The 27,965-nt window shown below is 41.7% G+C and overlaps 3 protein-coding genes across 6 annotated transcripts in view; 1 reads left to right on the top strand and 2 right to left on the bottom strand.

Moving 5' to 3' along the window:
• Positions 1–3,352, bottom strand: part of kcnb1 (potassium voltage-gated channel, Shab-related subfamily, member 1) — a 47,236-nt gene extending 43,884 nt beyond the window's left edge. Inside the window, exons 1-2 of the mRNA XM_010897947.3 lie at positions 2,851–3,352; positions 769–1,455 (exon numbers count right to left, since the gene is read on the bottom strand). Coding sequence (XP_010896249.2) covers positions 769–1,344 — 576 coding nt within the window. The 5' untranslated portion in view covers positions 1,345–1,455; positions 2,851–3,352. The remainder of the gene's footprint in view (positions 1–768; positions 1,456–2,850) is intronic.
• A 249-nt stretch (positions 3,353–3,601) lies between these two features.
• ptgis (prostaglandin I2 (prostacyclin) synthase) lies at positions 3,602–18,195 on the bottom strand. Its single transcript, XM_034287047.1, has 10 exons — positions 18,116–18,195; positions 15,857–15,980; positions 15,368–15,543; positions 14,981–15,127; positions 14,266–14,393; positions 13,936–14,123; positions 10,357–10,522; positions 9,473–9,654; positions 5,172–5,323; positions 3,602–3,984 (listed from the first exon to the last, which is right to left on the bottom strand). The coding sequence occupies exons 1-10, from the start codon at positions 18,181–18,183 to the stop codon at positions 3,834–3,836; spliced, it is 1,482 nt and encodes a 493-aa protein (XP_034142938.1). The 5' UTR covers positions 18,184–18,195; the 3' UTR covers positions 3,602–3,833.
• A 5,448-nt stretch (positions 18,196–23,643) lies between these two features.
• LOC105026472 (SLIT-ROBO Rho GTPase-activating protein 3) overlaps positions 23,644–27,965 on the top strand; it is a 54,965-nt gene continuing 50,643 nt past the window's right edge. For all 4 annotated transcript variants that reach the window (XM_029114095.2, XM_034287330.1, XM_034287331.1 and 1 more), the window contains exon 1: positions 23,644–24,143. In XM_029114095.2, coding sequence (XP_028969928.1) covers positions 24,077–24,143 — 67 coding nt within the window. In that variant the 5' untranslated portion in view covers positions 23,644–24,076. The remainder of the gene's footprint in view (positions 24,144–27,965) is intronic.

Below are 27,965 nucleotides of genomic sequence, written 5' to 3'. Positions count from 1 at the left end.
TGAATATGTATTTTAAATTGTTCTTATTTAGATCGTTAAAATAATATTTTAATATTTCAAACATTCCACTTGGGTATATTATAACGTAATTACTAAACTGTTAGAAACAAACTCACTAACAAGCATTCACTGGACTTTTGCAGCTGATATATGTTGTGCACGTAAAGGAAACACTTAAGAACTAACCTAATGTAATATTCAGTAATGTTCAGCGTTGAGCTGTCCCATATCTACTGGATCCATCTTTCCCTCTTCTCTGTTTCACCATCTCCTCCCCTGTATTGCTCTCTAAGCAGCGTTAAGGTCTGCAGTAGTGATGAAAGCTAGCTTTAGCTGACCCATCCTGACATGTCCTTAGAGGAAGCAATAATGAGCAGTACATGCTCAGCTCATCTCTTCCAGTTTACACCTGATCACATCACTACTGGGACTGGTGGTTGGGATTATGTTGAGATAATAACACTTAATGAGTGGCGATACTATTAAAGCATGACCGATAAGGATGTTCACAATCTGCCCAAAATGTGTTAACACTTAACTAAAGCCATCCTGACCATACAGAAACTATAATGGTTTCCTGATTGATGCGCTGAAGTCTGATTGATGAATTGACCTATTAGTCTATAGTTTTTGGATTCATCCGTTTTCTCATCTCTTGCTCTCTCCCACACTCACTCACTCTCTGTCACCCTCCCACTGCTATTTTATAACTATTATATAATAATAAGCAAGTTAGAATTGTCCACACATTATGGAATGAAATGTTACCTTTGCTGCAACGGATGAACTGGGCTTTTCAAGAAGATCCCAGAGTTTCTTTCGTTTCTCTGCACAACACGTGTTGTCGAACTCCTCCCCTTCTCGGTCTTTCATGGTGTCTTGCTCTCTTTTGAGCTCCTCATTCATCTGTTCTTTCTTTTGGTGGTACCTGGCCTGGCAGCAGGACTCTAAGTAGATCTCATCTATGCTCCAATAGTCCAGCTCTTGACTGAAAGATAAGGCGCACATCTCCTCCATCATGTGGAGTTTACCCGTCCTGTAGAAGTTCAGAATGGACGTGAACGCTCCGGGGTGCCTGTCGAAAAAGTACTCGTTCTCGTCCAAGTTGTAGTCGTCACAAACTTCCATGAGTGAGTCGTGGGTGTTGCAGTCTCTTAGTTTACCTAACCGGGTGCGTGGTAACCTATTCAACGTTCTCCAAAGGACCTCGTGTGGAAGCCCCCCAACGTTGAGCCGTACCCTGCGGTAACATGATTTGCTGCGGATGATTTCTACTGGTTCCGGGGGTAGCGAGGCGGTCGACCGCGAGCCATTCTTATTCAATCCAGTCGGAGATTTCTCCATTTTGAAGTTACGACACACACTTCCACCGTGTTCCAAAGGGTCCAACAGTCAAGATCCACACAGGGAAAAGTTACGGTCTACATTTGCGCTTGCTTTCTCTCATCCTTGAATCTGGGGAAGATGGAGATAATAAAAGAGAGCAGATTAAGAAAAGGCAAATGTTTAACTAAGCGTCTAAAGGGAACTATTTGCCTAAGCAGTCACGGTGCCTAGTAAAATCAGTACATTTCTCAAACAATTTCAGAGGAGGGAAAAAATGATGAACTGCTCTGAGACGGAGGCTGCTGTTCTGTCTATAGCGTGCGTTCTATAGCGGCGGTGAACGCGGCAGTAAACGCTGTCCACTCTGCACTGGTGCTGAAATGACCGCACGCGCTGTTTACGCCACTGTGTGAACTGAACTTCTGCCACTAAATACGTTGCTGAATAACATACAATATCAGTTAATACGTAAGAGCTAGGACACCTGATCTCTGCTTTAAGGCGAACAAAATGTTCCTTAAAGATGTGACAGGCTGCAAACGACTGTCGGATGAACCAAATAGGCCTACGTATATATATACGGTCGGCTTATGTCGGCTTATGTCACATCTCAAAGCTTTTGTTGCATTTCTTATATCTGGTGTACATGTGTATGTAACTCATGTGTGATCCAGTGTAACTGCAGTCTATCACGACCGCATAATTTACAAGGAGAATAGTAATAATCACAGATCCATAGAATAAGACATAAAGGATCCACAATGTAAGTTGAAAATGAATGTTGCAGCATGCTCTGTCCTTCATTCAGTGGTGAACCAGTTGCATTTGCAATTTATCGTGCATGTGCATTCAAATAAGCTTTAAAATCAAACCACCAATGTAGAACAACTGCGCAGAATAAATTGAAATGTGGGCCTTCCCGCATAGATGGGATCTTTTCTGATTTAATGATTTCCATTCCAGACATTTAAGTACTACATTGTCAATGCTGTTGTGTCAACGAAGTTACAAAACTTATTTATTCTCTACTATATCCTTAAGTCACCATTCATCCGAGGCATCACATGCTGTAGTGGGCCAAATAGGACGACAAGCTTCGGTGTTCTCCTGTACATTAATCAAACATTATTTGAATCCGAACACAATTTCACGGCCGAAATGTAACTGATTTGGCTATGTGATGGGTTTATCAGCTCCACAACGCGTGTTCAAAAAGCTTGAATTTGAATGCTAATGCAATGCCATTTCCCTGTGGTTTCCCATGCTCTGAACGAGAATACGTCAATATTGTTTTGCATTTTTCATTTGGCACATTCCAGGTTTTGTGGTTTTTGCCCATTTACCCTGTCAGCCAATGTGAAACACGCCAATCGTATAGAGCAGACCTATAATGCCGTATTTAAAATGATATTACATTGATGACAATAACAATATAACATTTAAGAAATTCATGCTTTATTAAGGACAACAACACATATAAACTGTTATTTAAATACAGGCCTATGGAACAACGCTACCACGTACCTTAACTTCAGGATGGCTCATCCAACGGAATTGTGAGAAGCAGTGATGAAAACATTAAATACAAGATGAAAGAAGGAAATTGGTTTATTATTAGCTCACTCCTGGGACGGTTTCTGACCTATTCCGTTTCAAACGCCGTTTTCTCGGTGGCACCCTTGATCTCCTCCGCCCTGAACATGGTTAGATAAGCATCCCACACACTGATTTAGTCCACCTAGAATGTCGCCCTCCCATTGTAATGGAGAAGATCAACAAGTATGTTCTAAATGCACACGTTTTTTCGTAGCGAGGTCTTCCCCCGTCTACTGTCTGCGAGAAGGGCGGCGCGTCTGGTGCTCGGCGCAGAATATGCTGAAAGAATCACCGCCCAGCTTCACATTGCGTTTAACGCTTTCATTACAGAACGAAGGAGCTGAAATCCTCCTCGGTCGACACCATGTTTTCCACACTTGACTACCAAAAACAAACTATCAGTAATTCAAAAGCTATATAGGCTATTACATGGCTCACCATAATTAAGATGGGGATCGCTTTCAAATCTTAACTCAAATGGCGAGAGGGAATATTAATACCTTCCCATTCATCCAGTAAAATATGCCTGTTGTTTTTTTGCCAAATTTTACTAAATTCTATGCCCTATCTACAGCCCCTCCCACGTTTTGTTGCTGTCTGCAATTTGTCATATTATGTTGTATTACTATATTGTTATGTCATGGCTTTAAGAATGCATATTTCACACAGATCAACGCAAGCAAGTTATTCAGATATTTATTCAGATAATAATACATTTTCCCGAGAAATACAAAGGAAATCCGAATGTAAAAACAATATTTACAACAATATAAATTAAAGCATGAAACAGAATAAGTTGTATTGTGGTCATGGTCAAGTCAATCAGGGCAATAAAGTATGACCAGAATATCTTCTAGCTCTTGTGCAGCAGTCCGGAATGATGTGCAGGGTCAGAGGTTATGGGTCATGCCCTAACGTACAGTCTTGAGTCTGTAGCGGACTCCCAGGTCTCCGCTAGGCTGGAGCATGCCGAAACCATAGCGACTGGGGTTGACCGGCGGTAATGTGGCGGTGGGGTCGCAAAGCTCCAACTCCAGCCGGGAGAGGACAATGAACACAAACCTGTTGGCGACAGAGAATGTATCTCTTAGCACACAGTTGTAGATGGAATGTAATCCGAATGCAGCCTGGCATGTGGTACGACATTTCCTTATGACATCTACGGTAATACCCCTAATAAGTTGCTGCCCATACTGTATGTCAACAGATGTCAACCACCTTCCCACATTAACCTCTGACCTTTTACCCTCACTGTAGCATTTAACCTTTGTAACTTCTGGCACAAAAAAGCTGACACACCAGCATTATGGAACTGTCTTCACTGTCCTCTGCTACTATTGTACTGTACATCCACCCAGCATAAATTGTGTCGTTAATGGCCAGTTCAATAATTTATGTAACATTTTTAACTCTATTGAGAAACCATACATCACATGGAATAATATAGATATTGCAGAGGTTCTGAGGTCCACTGAGGTACTGCAATAAATTAGATTAAAACTGTGCAACATTTTGTCATAAGGTGGCCATTTGAAATGTTCCTTCCCAGTGCAAAAGACTTGATTCGTTCAGCCATGCCCTGTCACACTAAAACGCCCATTACATCATACCAAGTTTTGATAATGATTCAAGATGAAAGAAGATTCATTTTCTATCCCTAACAGTGTCCTTGTTCCCAAAAGATTTTTTAACAACTGAGATTAAAAAAAACTATATGACGTGCATAGTTACTTTATGTGATTGCTACTGCAGATTACAGCTACTGTACATAGCCCAGTGTCTCCCAAATCTGGTTCTGGGGTCCCCAATGGGTGCACATTTTTATTTTTGATCCAGCACTCACACCCTGGATTCAAATGATGCCCTACCACATCATCTGATTGATGTAGTTAACCTGTTGTCAAGTCTTTCATTTGAATCAGGTGTGTGAGATCAAAAACAGAAACATGGGAAACACTGACAAAGACTACGGTATTAATCTTGATGTTACTGTAAATGTCTAATGAATCATATATTCTAATGAGTTACAGAATCAGCGATCCTATAAGCTATATTTATTAGTATGAGCTATTAGGTGTGGTTTAAATATACTTCAGTGTGAGGTAGCCTGGCTTCGGATCTGATTGAACTGTGTCGTCAACTCACAGATCCGTTGTCATGTGACAATGATAACAGGATCAAAAACGCAAACAAACAGATCTGGGACCAGGCTATGTGCAAGATACTACAGAACGTAATGTTCTACTCACTGTTTGATGCCACTGACTGCGAAGTGCCTTCCCACACATGCTTTTCTGCCTGCCCCCCATGGCATGTTGTAGTACTTTAGTCTCACCCCTCCCTTATAGAAAGACTTCTTCTCAGTCCCGTCAGCATTCAGGAAGCGGTCATAACGAAACTGCTGTAAAGCGGGGAAGAAAACGAAAGATTTGGATTTCCTATCTCAGCCTTTTCACCTCTGCAGTCATGGCGCCGTTCAACAACTCCCGCGACAACACTGTGTGTATCTTATCCACGTCATACTCGGCTCACATACACAAAACACACACACTGTGTTGACACACTTGGCAACTGCAGTCAGAAATTGGGGAGAGAAACAGGGTGAAAGACATAATAGATTACTCTCTTTTCCACTCTGTCATTAAACAAATGATGGAGTCAATGATGAAAAGCAATTACATGCAAAGACATTGTATAGCAGACAAAGCCGGAGTTATTCATCATGTTTGTGTTTTGACTTTGGTGCAGCGCAACACATTGGATTATTCTATTGTATAGAGATGTCCGATGCAAACAAGAAAAAGCAGTTCTACCAAGTACCGGATTAAAGTGAATAATAAAATCTAACCAGGTCAATACACTGGTGTGTTCCCAGGTACTCAGGTTATTCAAAGAACAGTTCAAAACCAACTGAGTGTTTGTCAGGTAACAGTACTGTAGTCAGTCAATCAATCAATCAATCAAATATATTTATAAAGCCCTTTTTACAACAGCAGTTGTCACAAAGTGCTTTACAGAGACACCCGGCCTTAAACCCCAAGGAGTAAACAACAGTAGTGTTGAATTTCAATGGCTAGGAAAAACTCCCTAAGAAGGCCGAATTTTAGGAAGAAACCTAGAGAGGACCCAGGCTCAGAGGGGTGACCAGTCCTCTTCTGGCTGTGCCGGGTGAGATATTAAGAGGATATCAATTGGAATAATTAATACATTTCTCTGGGCTAAATCCACAGGCTATTTGATTTTAGACTAGGTCAGAAGTAAGACCAGGTGGACAAGGACAGGGACAGCAACAGGGCCCTCAAACCAGGTACTCCGCAGGTGTGGACCAGGACCTCATCTCCTCCTAAAATTTAAAACTGGAGGAAACTGAGAAAAGTTTGAAGTGCATTCCTCATATCCCCCAGCACAATAATATAGCAGCGTAACACCTTGGAACTGAGACGGGGGGGTCCGGTGACACTGTGGCCCTACCCGGGGGAGGCCCCGGACAGGGCCCAACAGGCAGGAAATCAATCCACCAACATTGGCAGGCATCAACCAAAGAGACACCCACCTACCGCAACCCCCCTGAATGTGGGCCGAGGATTGCCAGCAGCGTACAGCCCAATTGCACAAGTGTACAACAGAGAGTCAACAACAAGCCAGTGATTCTTCCCCCGAAAGGCATTGGAGGTAGGGCATCCCAGTGGCGACGAGAGCCCACCTGGCAAGACAGCAAGGGTGTACAGTATCAAGCCTACTGGTCACCTTCACGCCCCCCCCCCCCCCCCCCCCCCCCCGGGCCAGGCTACACCTAATTGAGAGGAACAGGAGGTTCGATCACCAGGACACCCTAGGCCGCAGGTCGATGATCGACGTTGTTGTCGTCTCATCTGACCTGCGGCCGTATATGTCTTGGACACTCGGGTGAAGAGAGGGGCGGAGCTGTCAACTGATCACCACCTGGTGGTGAGTTGGATCCGATGACGGGGGAGGAAGCTGGACAGACTTGGCAGGCCCAAGCGTACTGTAAGGGTCTGCTGGGAACGTCTGGCAGAGTCTCCTGTCAGAGAGATCTTTAACTCCCACCTCCGGCAGAGCTTCGACTGGATCCCGAGGGAGGCTGGAGATATTGAGTCTGAGTGGACCATGTTCTCCACCGCCATTGTCGAAGCGGCCGCTCGGAGCTGTGGCCGTAAGGTCTCTGGTGCCTGTCGAGGCGGCAATCCCCGAACCCGGTGGTGGACACCGGAAGTAAGGGATGCCGTCAAGCTGAAGAAGGAGTCCTATCAGGCCTGGTTGGCTTGTGGGACTCCTGAGGCAGCTGACGGGTATCGACAAGCCAAGCGGGCTGCAGCCCAGGTGGTTGTTGAGGCAAAAACTCGGGCCTGACAGGAGTTCGGTGAGTCCATGGAGAAGGACTATCGGCTGGCCTCGAAGAGATTCTGGCAAAACATCCGGCGCCTCAGGAGAGGGTAACAGCGCCCTACCAACGCTGTTTACAGTAGAGGTGGGCAGCTGTTGACCTCAACTGAGGATGTCGTCGGGCAGTGGAAGGAGTACTTCGAGGATCTCCTCAATCCCGCTGTCACGTCTTCCATTCAGGAAGCAGAGGATGAGGGCTCAGAGGTGGACTCGTCCATCACCCGGGCTGAAGTCACAGAGGTGGTCAAGAAACTCCTCGGTGGCAAGGCACCGGGGGTGAATGAGATCCGCCCTGAGTACCTCAAGTCTCTGGATGTTGTGGGGCTGTCTTGGTTGACACGCCTGTGAAACATCGCGTGGCGGTCGGGGACAGTGCCTCTGGGATGGCAGACCGGGGTGGTGGTCCCTCTTTTTAAGAAGGGGGACCGGAGGGTGTGTTCCAACTATAGGGGGATCACACTTCTCAGCCTCCCCGGGAAAGTCTATGCCAGGGTTCTGGAGAGGAGAATACGGCCAATAGTAGAACCTCGGATTCAGGAGGAACAGTGTGGTTTTCGTCTGGGCAGTGGGACACTGGACCAGCTCTATACCCTCTACGGGGTGTTGGAGGGTTCATGGGAGTTTGCCCAACCAATCCACATGTGTTTTGTGGATTTGGAGAAGGCATTCGACTGTGTCCCTCGCGGCATCCTGTGGAGGGTGCTTCGGGAATATGGGGTCCTGGGTCCTTTGCTAAGGGCTGTCAGGTCCCTGTACAACCGAAGCAGGAGCTTGGTCCGCATTGCCGGCAGTAAGTCAGACTTGTTCCCAGTGCATGTTGGACTCCGGCAGGGCTGCCCTTTGTTGCCGGTTCTGTTCGTAATTTTTATGGACAGAATTTCTAGGCGCAGCCAGGTGCCGGAGGGTGTCAGGTTTGGGGACCACACAATTTCGTCTCTGCTCTTTGCAGATGATGTTGTCGTGTTGGCCCCTTCTAACCAGGACCTTCAGCATGCACTGGGACAGTTTGCAGCCGAGTGTGAAGCGGTGGGGATGAAAATCAGTACCTCCAAATCCGAGGCCATGGTCCTCAGTCGGAAAAGGGTGGCTTGCCCACTTCAGGTTGGTGCAGAGTGCCTGCCTCAAGTGGAGGAGTTTAAGTATCTAGGGGTCTTGTTCACGAGTGAGGGAAGGATGGAACGGGAGATTGACAGACAGATCGGTGCAGCTTCTGCAGTAATGCGGTTGATGTATCGGTCGTGGTGAAGAAAGAGCTGAGCCGCAAGGCAAAGCTCTCGATTTACCGGTCAATCTACGTTCCTACTCTCACCTATGGTCATGAGCTTTGGGTCATGACCGAAAGGACAAGATCCCGGATACAGACGGCCGAAATGAGCTTTCTCCGCAGGGTGGCTGGGCGATCCCTTAGAGATAGGGTGAGAAGCTCAGTCACCCGGGAGGAGCTCAGATTAGAGTTGCTGCTCCTCCACATCGAGAGGGGTCAGCTGAGGTGGCTTGGGCATCTGTTTCGGATGCCTCCGGAACGCCTTTCTGGGAAGGTGTTCCATTCCCGTCCCACCGGGAGGAGACCCCGGGGAAGACCTAGGACACGCTGGAGGGATTATGTCTCCCGGCTGGCCTGGGAACGCCTCGGTGACCTCCCGGAAGAGCTAGATGAAGTGTCTGGGGAGAGGGAAGTCTGGGCATCCCTGCTTAGACTGCTGCCCCCGCGACCTGGCCCGGATAAGCGGAAGATGATGATGATGATGATGATGATGTGGAGGTTTGATATAGGCCTAGAATTGTTTAATATGTCGGGATCCAGATTAGATTTTTTTAGAAGAGGCTTAATTTCCGGTATATGAGTTTGGTACACATCCGGAGGAAAGGGAGCAATTTATTATGTTCAGCATAGGGTGAGCTAGCACAGGAAATAGCTCCCTAAGTAATTTTGTTGGAATCACATGAGTGATTATTGGTATTGTAGTGTACTGTCTATCCAGGCTAGTCTAAATACTTCCAACTTGGTGGAGCGCCACTTTCACTCTAATTTTCTGGAGGCTTGCTTAAGTGCTCTAGTATTGTTTGTGTACCAGGGAGCAAGTTTCTTGTTGCGTCTTTCTTTTGTTTTTAGTGGTGCAACTGTGTCTAATGTATGTAGTGTTACCTCTGGTTCGTCGTGGATTTCGGGGTCCATCTGTGGACTGACGAAAGGGAACAGACAGACTCTGTCCCCCTTTCTGATGCGGTACTGCTGCCCACTGGCCAGAGGAAGAATCTTGTCCTGGACCACCTCTCTGGTGATGAACGCAGCAGCAGTCAAACGCAGAGTCTCTGTCAGAACACTGTCTGTGATTGGGGGGAGGTACACACAAATTCTGTCAGAGGGTTGTATGTGTGTGTGTGTGTGTGTGTGTGTGTGTGTGAGAGAGAGTGAGTGTAGGAGGAGTTAATAATTATTAGCCATATCCCAGATGTGTTAATGTTGTAAATCAAACTCTTGTGGTTGACAATGACCAGAGGAGTTAACTATAGCACAAATAGATTTGATATTTTAGCCTGTTTGCTACGGCAGGAAAACAAACCTGCAGCATCAGGAAATAGGAATGAATATATTGAATTGAGAAACTTTAAAGGCCTTTTTCCCCTTGTGTGCACTAGTTAGCATTCCCTACTCTGCAGAGACATTATTACAGCAACAGGATTTTTAAATGTTTGAGATATGCCATCTGCACAGAATTATAGAACTAGGGGAATGCCCTTCCGGAAATCTGTGGATACATAAGAAATAACTTATACCACTGTATGAAAAACAATCGTTAAACTTATTCAACACAGCCGAGTTATTAAAAAAATAACTATGTATCCATTGTCACTCATTCAGTTCCCTGAATTTCTCATTTCTTTCTGGTACTAATTCCACACATTCATATTTCGCTGCACATTTCTGGTTAGACAGATAGAGATAGGCAGAGAGTCCTCAGCCCTGAGGTGAAGGAGGCAGTGACTAAATAATGGAAGTGGATGCCCGGGGCTGCATGAGGCTCTTACCAAACACAGGTGTGCTGTGTTGATCCACAGTGTCCAGCAGGTGGTGCTGTAGCAAGCCACCCTCCAGCTGAGTCAAACCTTTGATCTCCTCCTTCACTGCCCGCATGGCCTCGGGGTGTGTGAGCAGGAAGCCCAGCAGCCAGAAAGCAGCCGGTCCAGCATTACCCTTGAATAAAATACCACCACGTATATTCAGAACTCAGAAGCAATACGCAATTTTGGAGCTATCTGTTTGGAGTGGAGATTTGTCCCAGAGACATGTTTGTAATCAGGGCGGACCTCTCGCCTGGTCCCGTTTTCTTCTCTTGACACAGATCCAGAACTTACTCAAGGATACCACCAATTATGCAATACTTCATTCCTGGGTTAATCTAGATGAGTCTGCAATGGTTAGAGTGTGCATATCACTCTAAGGTTAGACAAATCCAACACTACACCAACTCTGTGTCCATCAAAGAGCATTAATCCATTACTGATCACTATCAGGGAAATACCCTGCAGTTCTATATTATATCAAGAAGGGTTCTCTCTTTGTTCTTTTTTCTTTTATTTCATTTTTATTGGGTCTCTTTTTCAATCCCTCTCCACATCAGGGTACTGCTGTACAGTTCTGCTGAAGGGAACGGACTGGGGGTAGCAGCACAGCGCCTTTAGAGATGTCAGGGCAGTGTAGACAAGCCTGTCAGAGTCTGCAGACATCTGTCTGAACCTGTCAGACAATAATTGCTGTGTGTTCAGTGGAGCTTCTCTTCTCACCTCTCCCTCTCGCAGGTCAAGCCTGCACTGGTCCTCAGACAGCCGGGGCTAAAGCAGGGAAAACACTTGTTCTCTGGCTGACTGGCTTATCTCATCATAGATTCATTATGGGCTATTGGACTAAGCTACTCAAATGTTAAAGGGTGAATATCTTATTCTGCCAGTTTACTTCAGGGGTGACAGTCAACTGCATATTTCCAGTCATGTTACGTTCTTCTACTAATTGATTAAACCCAACTCATCAAAATCCACTAGTTTTTAAAACGCAGTATGGTATTTACCCATGATCCTAAGCTCCTCTGAGTGTATGAATGAAAGTATTGTCTTCTATTGTGGTTGAGGCACAGGCATCTTTATCTCACCTGAGGACCATTACAGTGATATCAACATTATGGGCTGCCTGGAGTGGAACCTCACTTACAGTCTTGCTCAGAGGGGGCTGGGGAACTGTCTCCTGAACTACACACACACACACACACACACACACACGGTGGCAGAAGCATAAAGCCGTCCCAACTGTGTTGCAATACCTTAGGTCCTTTGCAAAATCACCAGAGCATGTTGTGTGTAAGAATGGGACTAGGTATCTGCCATGGAAAGACTGTAACAACATTCCACAGAAAGTCATTCAGTATTGTATTTTACATTGAGGAAGTTGAACTCTGATTGATTGGTGGTGACAAAGGCTACAACCAGTAGATATTATATTTGGCATTCCCTTCAATTCAGACTCAGTTCTAAATATAATATGTTTAAGTGGTGATCCACTCCTGGCTCTTTCTGTCTGCAACTGGGGCAATGAGCCTGTTCCAGATCCCCAGCAGAACAAATATGAATGAGCATGGAACACTGATGCAAAGGGACTAGCTGTCCTCTCCTATATCAGCCTGGTAGGTGAGCCAGAGTCCCCAGAGGGAGAGGCACCATATTGGCCAAGGACTCTCTACCCACTCTACTGGTCTGAGTGGGCCGACTAGGCCTCCAGTGCTCCAGGCCTCCAGTGCTGCCAAAAAGCCAGAAAGAGCCAAGGCTTTTGTTACATGGGACAGCTGTGGCTCCATGCTGCTCGGAGTCTGAAAGGGGAAGACAGCTGCTATGCAGACAGATAACACACTAGCGCCTCCATCTGGCCACACAGTACTACAGCAGCTCATTCACAAATGATTTGCACACACTATCATGAACATTCTTATAACGAATGCAACAGCTGGGCAATGAATGAAAATTGTGTAAATCTATAAAAAAGGATATGAGTTATACCACAGGCAACATTTTGCTGGCATAGACAACTAATTGATTTTTGTGAAATATTTGGGGAAAAAAATATATAATTCTTTGTATTAGAGCACGTTAAAATAACAAATATGCATTGTTACATAAATGGTTTAAAACTGTGGTTTTGTAGTGACTGAAATGCATTAGAATAGTATTGGGAACTTGCTAACAACGTTAAGGGAGATCATCAAGTGATAACTGAATGTAGAAAAGACATGCATTTCTTCCAATTATGATTTTACCAATGTCCATGTTAACCTGCACATAGCTTGTGGAAACTGAGGGAAACAGACGCCATACACATGTGCCTGTGGGTCCTCCCTATAATCTAATATCTTCTAACGCCAAACATTACAAAAGCCAAAGCGAAATGTATAGATGTAAAATAAAAGCCTTCGGTGAGTGCCAACTGCTAAATAGCAGACACGCATAACCACGGTTCTATGAACAAAGTAGTTTCGCAAAGTAGTAGCTGTTATTTTCATGGAGGTATACGTTACGGAGCCCAGCAGGCACTCCACTGAACGACATTGGCCCATGGGCCTAGGATTGAGAAAGGATGATCTGGTCTGCCTCACAAACTACTGTTGTAGTCATCATGTTCTGGTGATTTTCATCTATAACAGTTGATCAAAATCCAGCAGTAAGACATGAGGGTGTATTATATTGCTTACATATACCACAGCGTAGTGCTGTATCCAGGCACTCTGTGGTATGTCCGTCCTAAGAAAAGCTCTTAGCAGTGGCATATTGGCCATATACCACACCCCCTTGTGTGTTTAGTAGTAAGCTTGCGTAACAAGTGTACAAGAAGAAATAATACATTTTCATTTGACACACAAGTGGGTTAGACAGTTTTGGTGTAGGCAAACCAACAACTTTTTTTCTACAGATGGGTGTGACCTGCGCTGTTCAAGAATGTGTGGGTCCATTATCTCAGATCAGTTTGCATAAAAAAGCCTCTCTGTCATAGAAAATATTACTGGGTTCACTATTTTAGGAATCATTATAAATCATGATATGATTAGTCAACTATCCTGACAAGGAAGTGGATCTGATATCCTCTCAAAGATGGCAAAACCTAAAATACAGGGTCCGAACTAGGGAAAATTAGATTTTCAGCTTAGGGGTTAGGTTTAGAGAACAGAAAAAAGGGGGTTACTTTTAAGTACAGGACTAGTGTGGTTGAGGGTTAGGTGTTAGGGGCTAGTGTCAGTCCCTGAGTCTCCAGAGGTTTCAAGGCTCCCCCTGCCTGCCTCCCCAGAATATTGAACGCACCTGTCACTAATGTGCTCATCAAGCAAGACCACTTAATCGTACCTTATGCAAGTCTTATTGTAAAGTCTTGTCTTTTAGTTGTGATGTATTATGCTTTGATTGGAATTGGAATGCTGATTTGGAATGCGGCCTGTTTTGTCACATCTAGGTTAAGTTCAGGTTAGGTCATTGCATGTAGGGTTGATTAGGTTTACGGTTACACGTGTGTGTGATGTATTCCCTTGTATGCTCCTCAATCAGTACACCTTTGTGACGGTTTTTCCAGCTCACCTGGGTGACCCATAACTGAAGCACCATGGCTCGTTTCTGCATCTCCAGGTCCACTCCTTCATTCTGCAAACGGCTGCGGTAACTCTGCTGCCAGGAGTTACTTGTTGAACCCCCTCTGTCGCTCAGCCAGGGCGGGGACAACATCTCCCATAGTTGCTTCTGGGATTGGCTTGCTATCTTCTTCTCCTCTGTCAACGTAAAGAGAGGTTACAGGGGCAAGAACACTGAGACCACAGGTTCCAAGAAACAGGTGTATATGTGTAAATAATAAATTCAGTATTCATGAGTCATGTAGAACTAATTATATCATATGAAATTGTATATTTGTACCGTTCTTAAGAGTTGAATGTGCCAGTTTTGTGAGAAGACCGTCAAACCTGCGGAACTCTCTGTAGACAGCAGTGAGATCAGTGAGGCTGTGACTTTTCTCTGTACCAAACAGTGTGAGGTATCCAGCCCTATAAGGACAAGAAGGTTTCACTAGAGCAGGTCATAACCTCCTAAGACCTCAGCTTTGATAATGTATGCATTTTTTTAGCATTTCTTAGCTATTTGGGATTAGTGTGACTTGATAAGTATACTATCTAAGGACGGCACAGACAACTGTCCTCTAATAAGGACAATAGGTTTAAGTTTAACAAAATGAAGTATATGGTGCAGGAAGCCTAAAACATAAGTCCTCAAATGCGGACACAGGGTCTCAGGAGGTTAAGGTATATGTAACAGTTATATGATTTGATCCAACAATGATAGTCAACATTAACAATCACAGTTTCCCCTTTTGCACAGAGCTCAATACCCAGCAGGAGGCCTCTCTCGGCGCATGAGCCCTGGGCAAATAGACACAACACCGAATTCTATGTTTTTGTGCATGTGGTTATTCGTTGATAACTGCATTCCTGCTGTCGACTCGTTTGTCAGTTTCCAAAGTCCCTCCTTGTTTTTGTATGATGGCACCCCCAAATCATTTATAATGCCTGTTGTACCCTGGGAAATGCAGAGTGCTGCGTGAAGGGCAGGTTGGCACATGAATTCAAGGACTTACCTGAAGAGCATGCTGTAACAGAAGCTGAAAAGCCCATCCTCCTTCCATTCCACTGGGGAACAACTCCTCTCCTCATCCCTTAGAAGGGTATGGAGGTGGGAGTGCATGGTGCTGCTCAGTTTGGCTAAGCTGGGACCCTGGAAGTGTCTGAAAAAAGAGAGAAAACCATAAATATTGCTAAAGCATGTGAATGTTATTAATTGGCATTCAGCATTCTGGTGGAGAGATTTCTGGTTACCCTAGCATAGTAGATTGGAACAGGAGAGGTTTTGTTCAAAGTTCAAAGGTTAACAATAACAAGTTATAGCAATGAAATGTTTGGTTTTCCTACAGCTCAGTGCTGTATCCAGGTTTTGTCTGGGTTCAGAAGAGGTCTGAAACACCTACTGTTTCATCCACGCCCTCTCTGCGTCTGGACTGTGATTGGGTAAACACAGGCTGAACATCCTCTGCATCAGGACCCGGGTGTAGTTATTTAAGTCCAGAGAGACTGTGTCATTCAAGACCTCATCGTAGGAGTTAGGGTCCAGCAGTACAGTAATGTAATGACCACAAACGCGCACCTGGGAAAAGAACCATTTGAAATGTTTGTGGAGTGGCTATGTCAATGCACGACTGCCAAATTACACTTTACATTTGTAATGTTTGTGAACGAGTAATGAATCGGAGGTGCAAAGGGCACTAAATGCCATTAATTACAGAGAGGTAACCTTTTTCATGTCAGTAACTAATACAACAAGATTGATGAATACAAGATATATATTGTTATGAAGGCCCTGGGACATCTAGAGATTGTGTGATTGTGTGATCATCTGGATTTCTTTGGGGGAAACCTGTTGGCCGGGTTGTACACAAAAATGCATGTATTACTCCTACCGTAAAAATGTCACCATGTTTCTGTTTCATCCGGCTTAGGAACTTTGCAACATCGTTTCCAAACTCCAAGGCATGACCGAGCCATGGAATGAAGCCTTTATCCAATGGTGGCTCATTTTTCTGCCTAAGAGAAACAAACAGTCATACTAAGATCAACATTGGTTACTGCTACACTGAACCAACCGGTTTTTGCAGTTCTGAGAAGTAGTCAAAGATGTCCTAAAATAATCAAATATCCTGGCTGTCCTAGACCTGTTCTTGCCCATTGATGTTCTGTATTTTTATACTGTATGTATTGTTTTGACCTCCAGATGATAATCTGTTGCGTATGACCAATGGCATAGGTGTGTATTGTTTATTGGGGGGTCAGGGTCAATGGATCCCAGGATCTTTACTCTTTTCCATAGGGGTCACATTGACCTGTCTGTAATATTGGGGGGGATCATGACCCCATTCCCCGTTCCCCCTAATTCTACACCCCTGCGCATGACCCTCGTATAATGGGATTGTAATAAATACAATGTATTTCTGTGATATTCTTTTTCTTTTTTTTATTCAATGCTGTATTTTGACACATTAGAAACATGAGACGTGGAAGTGGAACAGCAGTTGCAAGATTTCTATGCACTTCTTTTGGGCTGGTAAGATCCTAAATTTAATAGAACCGTGATTCTGCAAACAGCAACAATGTACACGTATACAGAGGAAAATTGAAATTTGATAAAAGTTTAAGAATAAATCCAATTTAATGTTTTGTTTGAATTGAAGTATATTCTTATGAGGATAACTAAAGAGAAATACAATTGCATAATTGAACTTTTTGGAAGTCAGATTTTTAACTTCCTCTCACCGCATCTCAGTTTTAAGTGGATTGTGGGTAATTAAAATATATCAGACTTTATTATTATTTCATACAAATCTTTGTAAAAAAGTTAACTTCTATTTAAGTATTAAGGAGTTTATGCCATGAGGTGTTATGAATAATCAGGAGAAAATCCAATCTTACATAAGTCAGAGGAGTCAAGTTAGACATCTATGTAAATTCGACACACTGTCCAATTGTACAATTTTGAAAAACTGTTCATGCCTCAAAAATACTTTAAATACTACAATAGATTTTGCCACAGGCTCCTTATGAAGTTGCTATTATTGATACATTTGCTAGCCTCGCTAAATACAGACAGAAGGAAGTGCACTGGGACTGGATTTACTTTTGTGTGTAACACAATTTATTGTCATCTCAGTGGCCCATATTTTTTAAATATAACAATAATCTCTGGTTATTCGTAAAGTAGGGATAGTTCCTCAACCAGTACAAAAGAGTAAAGACTCTAGCACGTTTGAGGATTACCACCCAATTTCTGAATGTTCCTGTCAAGGAAAGATTGCAGAACCGTTGCTGAAATTACAGCTATGCTTTTTGACTTAAACGTGCCATCTAAACATGAATCAATCAGGGTTTAGACCGGCCTGCAGTACTGTGACTGCAACCATTCTGGTTGAAAATAATATTGCCAGAGCCCGGGCTGAGAAGCTAAATTGTGCATAGTTGTCATGGCGTTTGACACAGTTGATCATTCCTTTTTACTCGCTGATTTTATACCCCCAGGATAGTTATGTGTTTAAGTTTAAGTACTCAGCGAAGTAGTCAATATTGACTATTACATAAAGGCATGCTGTACATCATTTTAATCCATCTTATCAGAGATTCTCCGTATCTCAGTTGCCAATAGCTTTAGTGTTGTGAAAAACGTTTGCACATCCACATGATTTTACAAGTTTTGAACTATTTCCCATGCTGATATCTTTGTTATTATCGTATATGTTTTCTTGCTACCTAGCCACTGAGGTACAAATGTACCTTTCCAGCTAAGCTGTCAAGAGAGAGCATTGAATTATGATATTTGTATTTGACTTGAGTCTCAATGGGTTTCTTAAACAAATTTCATATGTTGCTTACCAATGTATTATAAACATATCATATATACAAAATTCAGGAATGTGTCACTACGTACTGTTGTCATGCAATAGATGTATATGTCAGTATGTGTGGTTTGAATGTAAATCTCTTTTTAAATTAAGAAGTAAGCAACATGTGAGACATTGGATATGTTATTTCTTACAATGTTCAATGTCAGAAAAATAAACACATTTACAGTATAGCTTTATCCTTTATCCTAACTATTGTTGGCTATCATTGATTGATTAACAGTGACTTATTTTCCAATCTAGAATTCCAGGAATTTGAAGAACAATTACCTTGAGCGTGAAGAGAAAATAATCACAAATGCAATACCACCAAGAAGAAAAATTATAGTCCAGAACATGTTCCCTCCTAACGACAGAGATTGGAAGTAATGAGTTAGTCTAGAGCTGTTGGCTTTAAGGCAAGGATTGGAGAAGGGCGGGGTTGGCGACAGGTGTGTGTCATCTTAGTTTCACCCAGTCAAAGAACTTTGGAGCTCTGCCAACAAGGTGTATGGGTTAACGAAAAGGGAACAAAAATTTATATCCTCAATGAGTCATTCTAAAGAAAGTTTTGGTCCTTCCCCACAGCTGTTCATAACAGAAAATATCCCTGTCTTAAACACCTACTCAATAGTGCTTAGGGGAAAAAAGACAAATAAATCCTCTACGATATCCAGTTACTCCTAAAGGTATTTTGTCTTTCTATTGCCATTGTTTGTAGACAGGAAAGCGTGCAACCAGAAGCATCTCTCTCCTATTGTGTTATCCTGATATCTATGCTACATCAGATTATTGGCATTCTAATATTAAAGAACCTTAGGAAATGGCCTTAGGTAATAAAAACTATTGTAAGGACATGCTTCTGTCTCTACTCTACTGTCTATCTTGTTTTCACAGAGTTCATTCATTCCTTTTCAACATGCGTTCTGTGAGTAATGTGACTTAGTGAAACTAGTGCAATTTGGATTATGCAATCGTAACGTACCTTGTTTTACATGCAAAGTGTAACTCTCTGTGTGACTGTTTGTGTACACATTGCCATGCCAACTGCGAAGCATTATAAAACATGGACATGTCAAACACTATAGTTGTGCTGGAAAATGTAAAAACTGGCTAGGACTTAATGTTTAGGGGCTGTTATTAAAGTATAATTACACTACAACATATATTGTAGTTCACTAAAAATAGAATGCTTGCACTGTAATAATAACACACTAATAATGGTGGTTGTTGTAGTCTGTAATAAAATACAACCATAGGTATAAAGTATGTAGTTGTGTTTCTATAGGTGTAACAATAAAACTGTGCTTGTTATAAATGGGCCAGTTTCCTCTAAATTCACCTATTTTAGCTTAATCTCCGCTGAATTCGATTCAACACCAACTGTCACATGGTTTTAATCTCTTGTTGACATATGTGATGAGTTTTCAAGATTTGAAAGGTTATTGCCTCAGTAGACTCTAATTACCTACCCATCTTTGCACATCGTCAAATTCATAATCAATGATGTCACATGACCCTACCTTTTAATGGAACATCTTTTTTCACCTTTCCCGTTTAGCACCGCAATCACACCCACCAATATGCACAGAGACCATTCAAAACAAATTCACTATTAAAGACATATTTTTTAATCTGTACAATGTATCTCATTTTATGAGGCATGTCTACCTTGTTTCAAGACTAGTCATGAAAACATATCTCCCTTGTTTCAAAGACATGTCTACCTTGTTTCAAAATCTGCCCATAGAAATTGGGAATAATTTATTCATAAACACCTCATATGCAATCAACCAGCATTTTCTCTCATGTTCAGTTAGACTGTGTTATATTGTCAGGAAATACAGGTATATTTTTGTCATTAAACACACAGTGGTAGTTGTTGAAACTTCTAATGATCCCCTTTATCTAAATGTACAACATATTATTCTGTAGAATTTCAATAGCTTACTGCGGTGCTCTTATTACTTTGTATATATGTGAAGAAATAATAGTTCAACATCATTTGAAGAGAAATAAATCACAAATTATATTGTAAAATGTGGTTAATAACTATTGTAAAATAAATGTAGATACATTTGGAAAATATCTATAATAAAATGTTATTTGATTTAAAACTGAAATTGTATAAAAGTCCCGATTGACCATTTCATAACTATGTACTGTATATACTGTCTCCTGTTCATACTGTATATACAAAGCATTATACATACAGTATATTATTAATATTAATTACAAAAATATCACTATGTATTTACACATTTCAGTGCTAAAGTGTTTAAGATGAGGTGCTAGTAAAAACAACAAACATTATAAAGATTAGGTTAATTAGCTGAGGCTCTGTATAATGCTGTGTACCGTTTCGTACTGTGCTGTGCCCTGTTGCTTTTCTGTGTGCTGTGTGTATTTGTCACGTGAAAGGTTCCCAACAATGGCATTTCTTGTGAGTCTATTCTATCACCACCAGGTGGCAGCTTGAGACTGGCTAGCCAAGGACCTAGTAAGGCATTGTGACATGCTATGTAACCTAGTCATTAATTCATCATCATCATCATCATAATGGAAATAATAATCACGAAATGTATAATTTGCACAAATAAATATCAGTAATAAATCATACAATAGAGGGATGAATAGACTGAAGGAAACCGTTACCAGGGGAGTACTGTATCGGACACACACTGTCTAAACATATACAATGGCAATTTATTAATAACTTTGTATACAGTAATAATACTGTACACATTCTTTGTTGCTTTGGGACAAAAAGTCAAAATAAAAAATTTCAGAAATGATTTTGGGCCACTTTTGAATTGTCAAGTCATGCAGTGTTAATATAGAAGGGATGAGTTTAAAATTTAATAAAGTTGACTTAAGTCTTTTCTCCCAAAGCCACTGAGGCATATTATTAGACTTTGCCAAGAGGCCCTGTGGAGATTCTGTGGGAGAAAACTATAAAGAGAATAAGAATACTGCTGTCACTCAAGGGGGCTGTGCAGTCAAGGAAGTGGTGGACTCAGAAGAGCAGAAAATTTGCCCGTCTGAAATGAACCATTGCCCCTCAGTGTTTTTTGTATGCATGGTGCTAAAATGTGCACACAGTATTCCAACTGTGAGCACAATAACTAAGCTAACTGTGTATGATGCAAAAACCACTTTATGGTTAAGAAACATTTCAGCATCAATGCTTCATGAACAGAATCCAATTGTACATCACATGTAAAATCTTGATTAAAATGTTTAATACTACAATTTTCATCAACTGCGCCTGGGTGAGAATTAAATCAATGCAATAAGGTTGTGAAACATGCAACAGATTCCATTCCATTTTTAAAAGAGAGGAGACACATTCCAGTTGGCCTGATGTGAAACATTAACAGTGTTCATCATTTTTCAACCTAACGTGATCTGTATTCATTATCTAGCAATGAAGGGTGTTTTAGCTAATCTATCATTGTTACCATCACAGGGGTTAGCTCAGGGTCCATCACTAAAAGCATGGAGGCCTCTCCTCCAGTAATGGCTTATTGCAGGTGTCAAAGGTCATTTTACCCGAGTCCTAGCTGTACCTGAAAAAAATTATTTAAACTCCTTGTGGGGAGAACCAGTATTTGATACACTGACGATTTTGCCGGTTTTCCTACTTACAAAGCATGTAGAGCAAGAATTACCCCAATTCTGAAATGTTCATAACGCATGGGACCCCTAATGATCCCCTGGGCCTTTTAAACATGAAAACAGGAAACAAAGGTCTCTGTTTATCGCAGAGGGAAATTCATCTCTGTATTAACATCATCTTTAGGAGATATGTGGTGTAAGGTATCACGCAATGGATGTTATTTCCAGCATGATTATAAGCAGGACAATAGGTTATGAATTCAGGATAATAGGTTATGAATTCAGGACAATAGGTTATGAATTCAGGACAATAGGTTATGTGAATTCAAGTGGTATAACTGAAAATAGAATTGGGTAAATGTAACACATTTTCTTCACTACCTCACTCAGTCTCTGACTACTGAATTGTGCACTGCAATCAATATATATATATATATATTTTAACTGCTGGCAGTGTGAGAACATATTATTGTTGATTTAATTCATGGTATAGCCTTCACGTTGTAACTGGAGACTGACCAGCACAGCTCCCAAGGCTCAGGTTGATTCTCTCCTGTTCAAAAGTAGCGCACAGAAGAAGTGGTGCCATTCTGAATGTACCCAGTGAATGAGAAATGGACGGTAAAGACTTGTTGGGCCTCAAAATCAGTTATCGCTGGATTTCAGGCCTTGGAGCTGAGAATCAAGTCAAGTTTGTGTTGAGGGGTCCCAAAGAGAAAATTAATCGGAATGGCATTTAAAACATTCTGATGCATCTAGGTCCAGTTTATGGTTGTCACGAGGCAATATCTGTTTCCAAGAAATACATCTGTGGAATAATAAGCCCCATTTATACTTTCATATACTGTATAGTGGCAGTGCTGATGTATTATTCTAAAAATGTGTACTATACTGATTTTGATCCTCTCATTATATATGATTTCATGCCTGTATTTTGCCCCTCAGTGCATAACCATTTATTTTGGATGATTTAAACAGAATACCCTTCACACTCACAGCTAGATATCATATCACATGCCGTAACATAATGTACATCTGTAAAACATGTATAGACATTCAATCTGATTTGATTAAGTGCACAAGCTTTAGAGAATGAGCAGTGATGAAAAACAGAACACCTCATGTCAAAATCGGGACAGTTCTAAGTTCTTCCTTTGGAGACTTACTGGTAGGTCTAATCTACATCTTTGCAAAGAAGGCTGTTTAGATATGTGAGTCATAAGGCCAAAATGACTGTCACAAAAAAATGGATGCTTGCCTTGCTGACTAATATTGTCCGTCCGAAATACATGAAAACCTTATATCATTCACCATTCAGAGAGCCATGTCATAACGTAGCATTCATTCTATGTCTATAACTGTCACAATGGTTGTTAAAAAACATCAGCCATGTAAATGTTTGGGATGTTACAGTGATGTTCAAAAACATTTTAGACTCTATTCCATCACTGAATTTGAAGGTTGAAGAGCAGAATTACTCAGGGTAATTTACATCGATATCAGGTGAACCTTTTAGAAATAACTTTCTCTAAATGGTTCCACCATTAAAGGGGACAAAAAGTATATATCCAACTGTAAGGATTTGTCTTACTTTAAGGATAAATGACACCCTGTTTCACTCATAATTATTCACATTTAATTCAAGAAAATCAATATGGTGACATCCACATTACAGAACTGTAGAACTCTACATAAGCAAATAAAGCTATACTTATTATGAATAAGATAATAAAAAAATGGCACGAATTGGCCAAAAGATTATCTGACACAACCATGAACCGCAAAAGTATCCAACACATTTGTCCAGGGTATTAACACTTCATCAGATGGCACATGTCTTTAGAAAATAATTGGAAATAATAGGAGGGCCGAATTGAGGTCTAATAACGCTGCCCGTATCTATTGTGCCATCATTTCCAGGTCAACTGCATATTTGTGCTAACAATAATGTCTCTTTCGATCTCATCATTTAGGACTGTGTCACCATGCATCAGCACCATTCCTAAATAGCTTTGTCATATTCACGTGCATAACCACTGTGTATCACAGGAATGAACCTATACATGCGTGTGAGGGTGTGTGTGAGAGTGAGATTGGTGGTGGTGGTGGGGGGGGGGGGGGGGGGGGGGGGCTACTGGAGGGAAAGAGAGAGCGAGATGTGTGTGGGAGGAGTCTGAGATTACTTTCGCATCCAACTCTGCTCTGGCGTGCTGCAGCAGACTGAGTGCTCGCAGAAAAAAGGGTTATCTGGAAAGGCGCATGGAAAGTCGCACGGCACAATCCTGGCGCATACACCCTGCTGCAAGGCTGTGGATATGGGCCTATTGAAATATGCAATCTTCCGAACATGCATTAGCCTAAATGCGGATTCTTTTGACAGATATTGGACAATGTTTTATTGACGACCGAAGGGAGTTGTCCGGATTTGTTTTGCACTTTTAGTCACCTAAACGTCGCATTGATCGCGGTTCATCCTCAAGTGCAATTGGGGAGTCGGGGCTATGAAGTTGACATAAACGCATGTAGCACACCCCCTTGACTGTTTCTCTGCCGAGGAGATTTGTTGGTTGTATTTTACTTGGTGTTGTCGCAAGGCGAGGTTTCTTTTCTTTCCTAATCCATTCCTAAAGAATCATGTCATCTCATACCAGAGTCAAGAAGGACAAGGAGATTATCGGGGAATACGAGACTCAAGTGAAAGGTTTGTATTTGCTTGAATTTGAACGGTTATATTCACCTCTATCATGTTTTAGGTAGTAGCCTAAATTCAGGTGGAGGGAACTGCGTAGAGTAGACTTGTATAACTTGATATTCGGGAGTAAGCAGTGTTAGAATCAAAATGTTTTTTACTTTACCTTGAACACAATCATGTTATGATGCTTATTGGGGTGTTGTGGTCTGTTTCCATTATCAAAAGGCCCAAGAAGCCATATATTTTTAACAGATGATATCATATTAAACATAATACCAGTAAAGAAACTGTACAATGCAACCTATATTGTCAAGTTGGTCTGGTGCACCATAGACGCTACACTTTTGCCCAGATTGGTAAAAATGCGCAGCAAAATTTGCAGCATTAACGTGCTACACAATAAGTGGGGAAATGTATTGTAATTGTCTTAACAAGTGAGAGAGACGATGTTTGTGTGTGTTTGTGTGTGTGTGTGTGTGTGTGTGTGTGTGAGCGAGCGAGAGAAAGGAGAGAAAGAGAACAGCAGCGATGCACATGGCTTATTCTAAGAGACTCTCAAGCCAAGGCCCATTTTTATTCATTTGGAGAATGTGATACATTACTCTTAGCCCTCAGAGCCAAGGTCATCATTACACCACCAGCTGGTGTGTTACTCACTAGCTTCGACCGCAACTTAAGTAGCTATATATTGGTTAATCTTTAGTTGCGGAACATTACATAGGCTTACAGAAAACCTAATTACATCGAAACTCAATAGGCTTTGGCAAAAACACTTCTCTGCTCAACAAAGGCATGGGTATCATCTTTATGAACTCCACTTATAATTAGAGGGTTTATATTTGATCATCGCTATAAAAAAGTTTTTCCCAGCATTTCGCATGAGCACATATTTCTGTTTAACAGGATTTGATAATTTCAATAAAAATTAAAGGCAGTGTTCTAATATACACTTTTTATACAGACAAATAATTGTAAGATTCAAATCAGTGTATAGGTTATACAGTATTAATAGATAGTGCTTTAAGCAGGAATTTTGACAGGTGAGGTTCACGACAGTTATAGTTAACATTCATTAATGCAGTGGGGGCTGTTTCCAAAAGTTTGGCATTGAGCGTTATCTTTTGTTTCGCGCAACTCTTTTTGAAAACAAGCATGATGCGTTGTGCCAAGCCATGGAAAATCATCTTCATTGTGTTTGCTTAGATCTTTTAGCTTCTAACTGCCGTTAGTTGGGTAACGTGTGGTAGTTCTGGGTTGTAATTATGCTAATCTACAGTTAATTGTTGATTATTAACTTCAATTAACTAGCTATACGAGCATCAGTAGCATTGATTTGGGCCAGTGCATGGTCTATCCATACAGCTAATATTTTACAGCCTTGGCTTGTTCAGCAGCTTAGCAACGTTTCTAGCTATCAACTGGCCACTGTTATTTAGTAACTGATGCTGGTAGTTCTGGACTTGAAGTAGACTTGCAGTATTCATTTTTATTATTAGTTTTGTGTTAACTATAAACTTGGAAGAATGTGGAATATTTTGTTACATTTGAGTGTTGTCCTTAGTGCTAACACTACCACTGCTCCTAACACTGTAACCGTGTATATTAGGAGTAGGACAATGATTTTCAGGTTCCCTTGTCAAAGAATATAAACAACCTAAATGGATTTGCATCACCTCTTGGAAAATGTGTGATTGGTTCACCACTGTGAGCGTAATTAACCCGCTCACAGAGAGTGTCATACGATTCCTCGAATCACAGTCCATAAGAACTTAGCTTGTGAAAATGCCCCCTCAAACATTACGGTAAGGCCAAATTAACAAAAATGGTCGGTTGATAAAAAACTAAAATTGATGCATACATTTTAGATGTAGAAACAAAGTTTGTAAATCACTCATGGCATGGTCAAATTTTTCAGTTTTAGGTTTAGTATGAAAGGTGTATCACTAATAGTTTGACTTTTTAGAAAGTTACTCTGTCTTTTATGTATAAAGCATCATAATCAGACACAAATGCACCTGTCCTGTCGGAATAGGTTAATGTAACTTCATTCATATAGAAAATGTAGGCACAAACAGGAAATGTGTTTGTGCTGAAACTACATAGGGTATGGCTAAGGATGTCTCTATCCCAGAAACACTATAAATAATGTATGTTGTCAGCATAAATTATGGAACCATAAAAGGGTTTTACTGTCTTTCTGCAGCTGCTAAATATGTGTGTTCAAAATGGCACCCTATTCCCTACATATTGCAGCACTTTAGGGTGCCTGTTACTATAGAAAATAAAACCACCACAAGCAATAAGAGAGGGTGATAACTAGGAAGGAGGAACATTAACAGTGAATGTATCATAACCAACAGACAGGAATGAATCCTGACTCCTAGAGATATTTTTTTTAGCAAAATTGATTTCATACACTTTTGTATCTCCAACAGTCTTACTGACTCAGACATCACACACCTATCGCCCTCTGAGCTTTTAAAGTCAACCAACACCTATCACCCATAATGCATCTAAAGAACCAAAAGAGTCGAATATAGTGTGTAGCTAGCTGTAAATGTTTAATGCTGTCGTTCAAACTTAATGGCTGCCCCATGTTGAAACAATACAATGTCTTATTTACATTAATGCCACGGAAACACTGCAATGATTAAACATCAAATCTAGGCATAGCTATAGCCCTTCTCTTTTCCAACGTAGCCGCACAGGAGCGCTATAGAAGCCTTTACTCTCCTTTACTCTTTACTCTTTGCTGTATGCTATGGTGTCTGTGCTTGAGGCTAAAGCTGCTAACACCTAAAGCATGCAGACACGTTCTTGCCAATATTTCCTGCGTAGCCTATCAATATGCCTGGAACAATGGAAACAAAAATAAAACGTTATATCGCCAATGCATTCAAGCAGCCCTTAGCAACAGCGCAATGGGTCAACCTGAAGAGTGGACAAGAGCAATGGGTGTGTACAACCACGTATATAAGCCATATTTCTGGGCTTTAGCGAAAATGTGCTGTACCGTGACCCACAAACTGCAATACCTTACCAGGGGTTAAGTGTGCCGAGGCACACAACATAATTGTCTAAAAGATGCAACGGTGGAATTCCTTTCTGTTTATAACCAGCAAGCACCGCCCCACTTCCAAACACACACATAATGTATCTTCCTTACCTACTAGGCAATACATGTTCTTTGCCTTTGATTTAAGGGTTAAGCAGACACCTGACACATTCATTATCCCACTTGGATTTACATAATGTAACATTTTGAACTGAGCTTGCTGCAAACACTACTGAAACCCTCTAATCACCTTGTGTGGTGCTGGGTATGACTATGTTGAATCTTGAGCAATCAGAGATCTTGGTTGACTTATTGAGTGTGTGTGTGTGTGCAGATCATTCTTGTGTACGACAGTAAGTGTCAACGGTGATCGAGCCATCACAGTTGAGAGGACGTCTCAGTTTCAGGAAAAGCTTTTAAGCTGACAGCTTTACCTCATTGCTAGGCTGGCTGGGATCAGTTCAGTTGGGAGTTAGAGCGGCTATTGGGGCTGTATGCTGGTATCAGGGTCCAATATTGCTGAGTAGGTAGCTGACTAGACAGCAGTTAGCCTTCGGTTGTGGAGTCAGCCATCAGTCCTTTAGTGCACTCTTTTATTGATCTGCAGATTTCTGTACGTGTTGTTTGTTGGTAGCCTGGTCTAAGATCTGTTTGTGGTGTTTTGCCGGCTCCTACAGTCAGTGTGACAGCTCTTACATTGAGTAGGAAAGACAGATCTGGGAACAAGCTACTTTCTTGGGAGAATTTGACCCCCCAGTATAAGATTACCTTGCAGG

Source organism: Esox lucius, chromosome 17 (assembly GCF_011004845.1).
Source record: "Esox lucius isolate fEsoLuc1 chromosome 17, fEsoLuc1.pri, whole genome shotgun sequence".
NCBI lineage: Eukaryota > Metazoa > Chordata > Actinopteri > Esociformes > Esocidae > Esox > Esox lucius.
This window is presented reverse-complemented; position numbering and strand designations above follow the sequence as displayed.

Coding starts and splice junctions, on each gene's coding strand:
- ptgis (XM_034287047.1), bottom strand. CDS start 18,183: ATGTTCTGGACTATAATTTTTCTTCTTGGTGGTATTGCATTTGTGATT. Junction 15,544..15,856: donor AACATGGTGACATTTTTACG/GTAGGAGTAATA, acceptor TTCTTTTCCCAG/GTGCGCGTTTGTGGTCATTA. Junction 14,124..14,265: donor ACATTCAACTCTTAAGAACG/GTACAAATATAC, acceptor TTACGTTGACAG/AGGAGAAGAAGATAGCAAGC.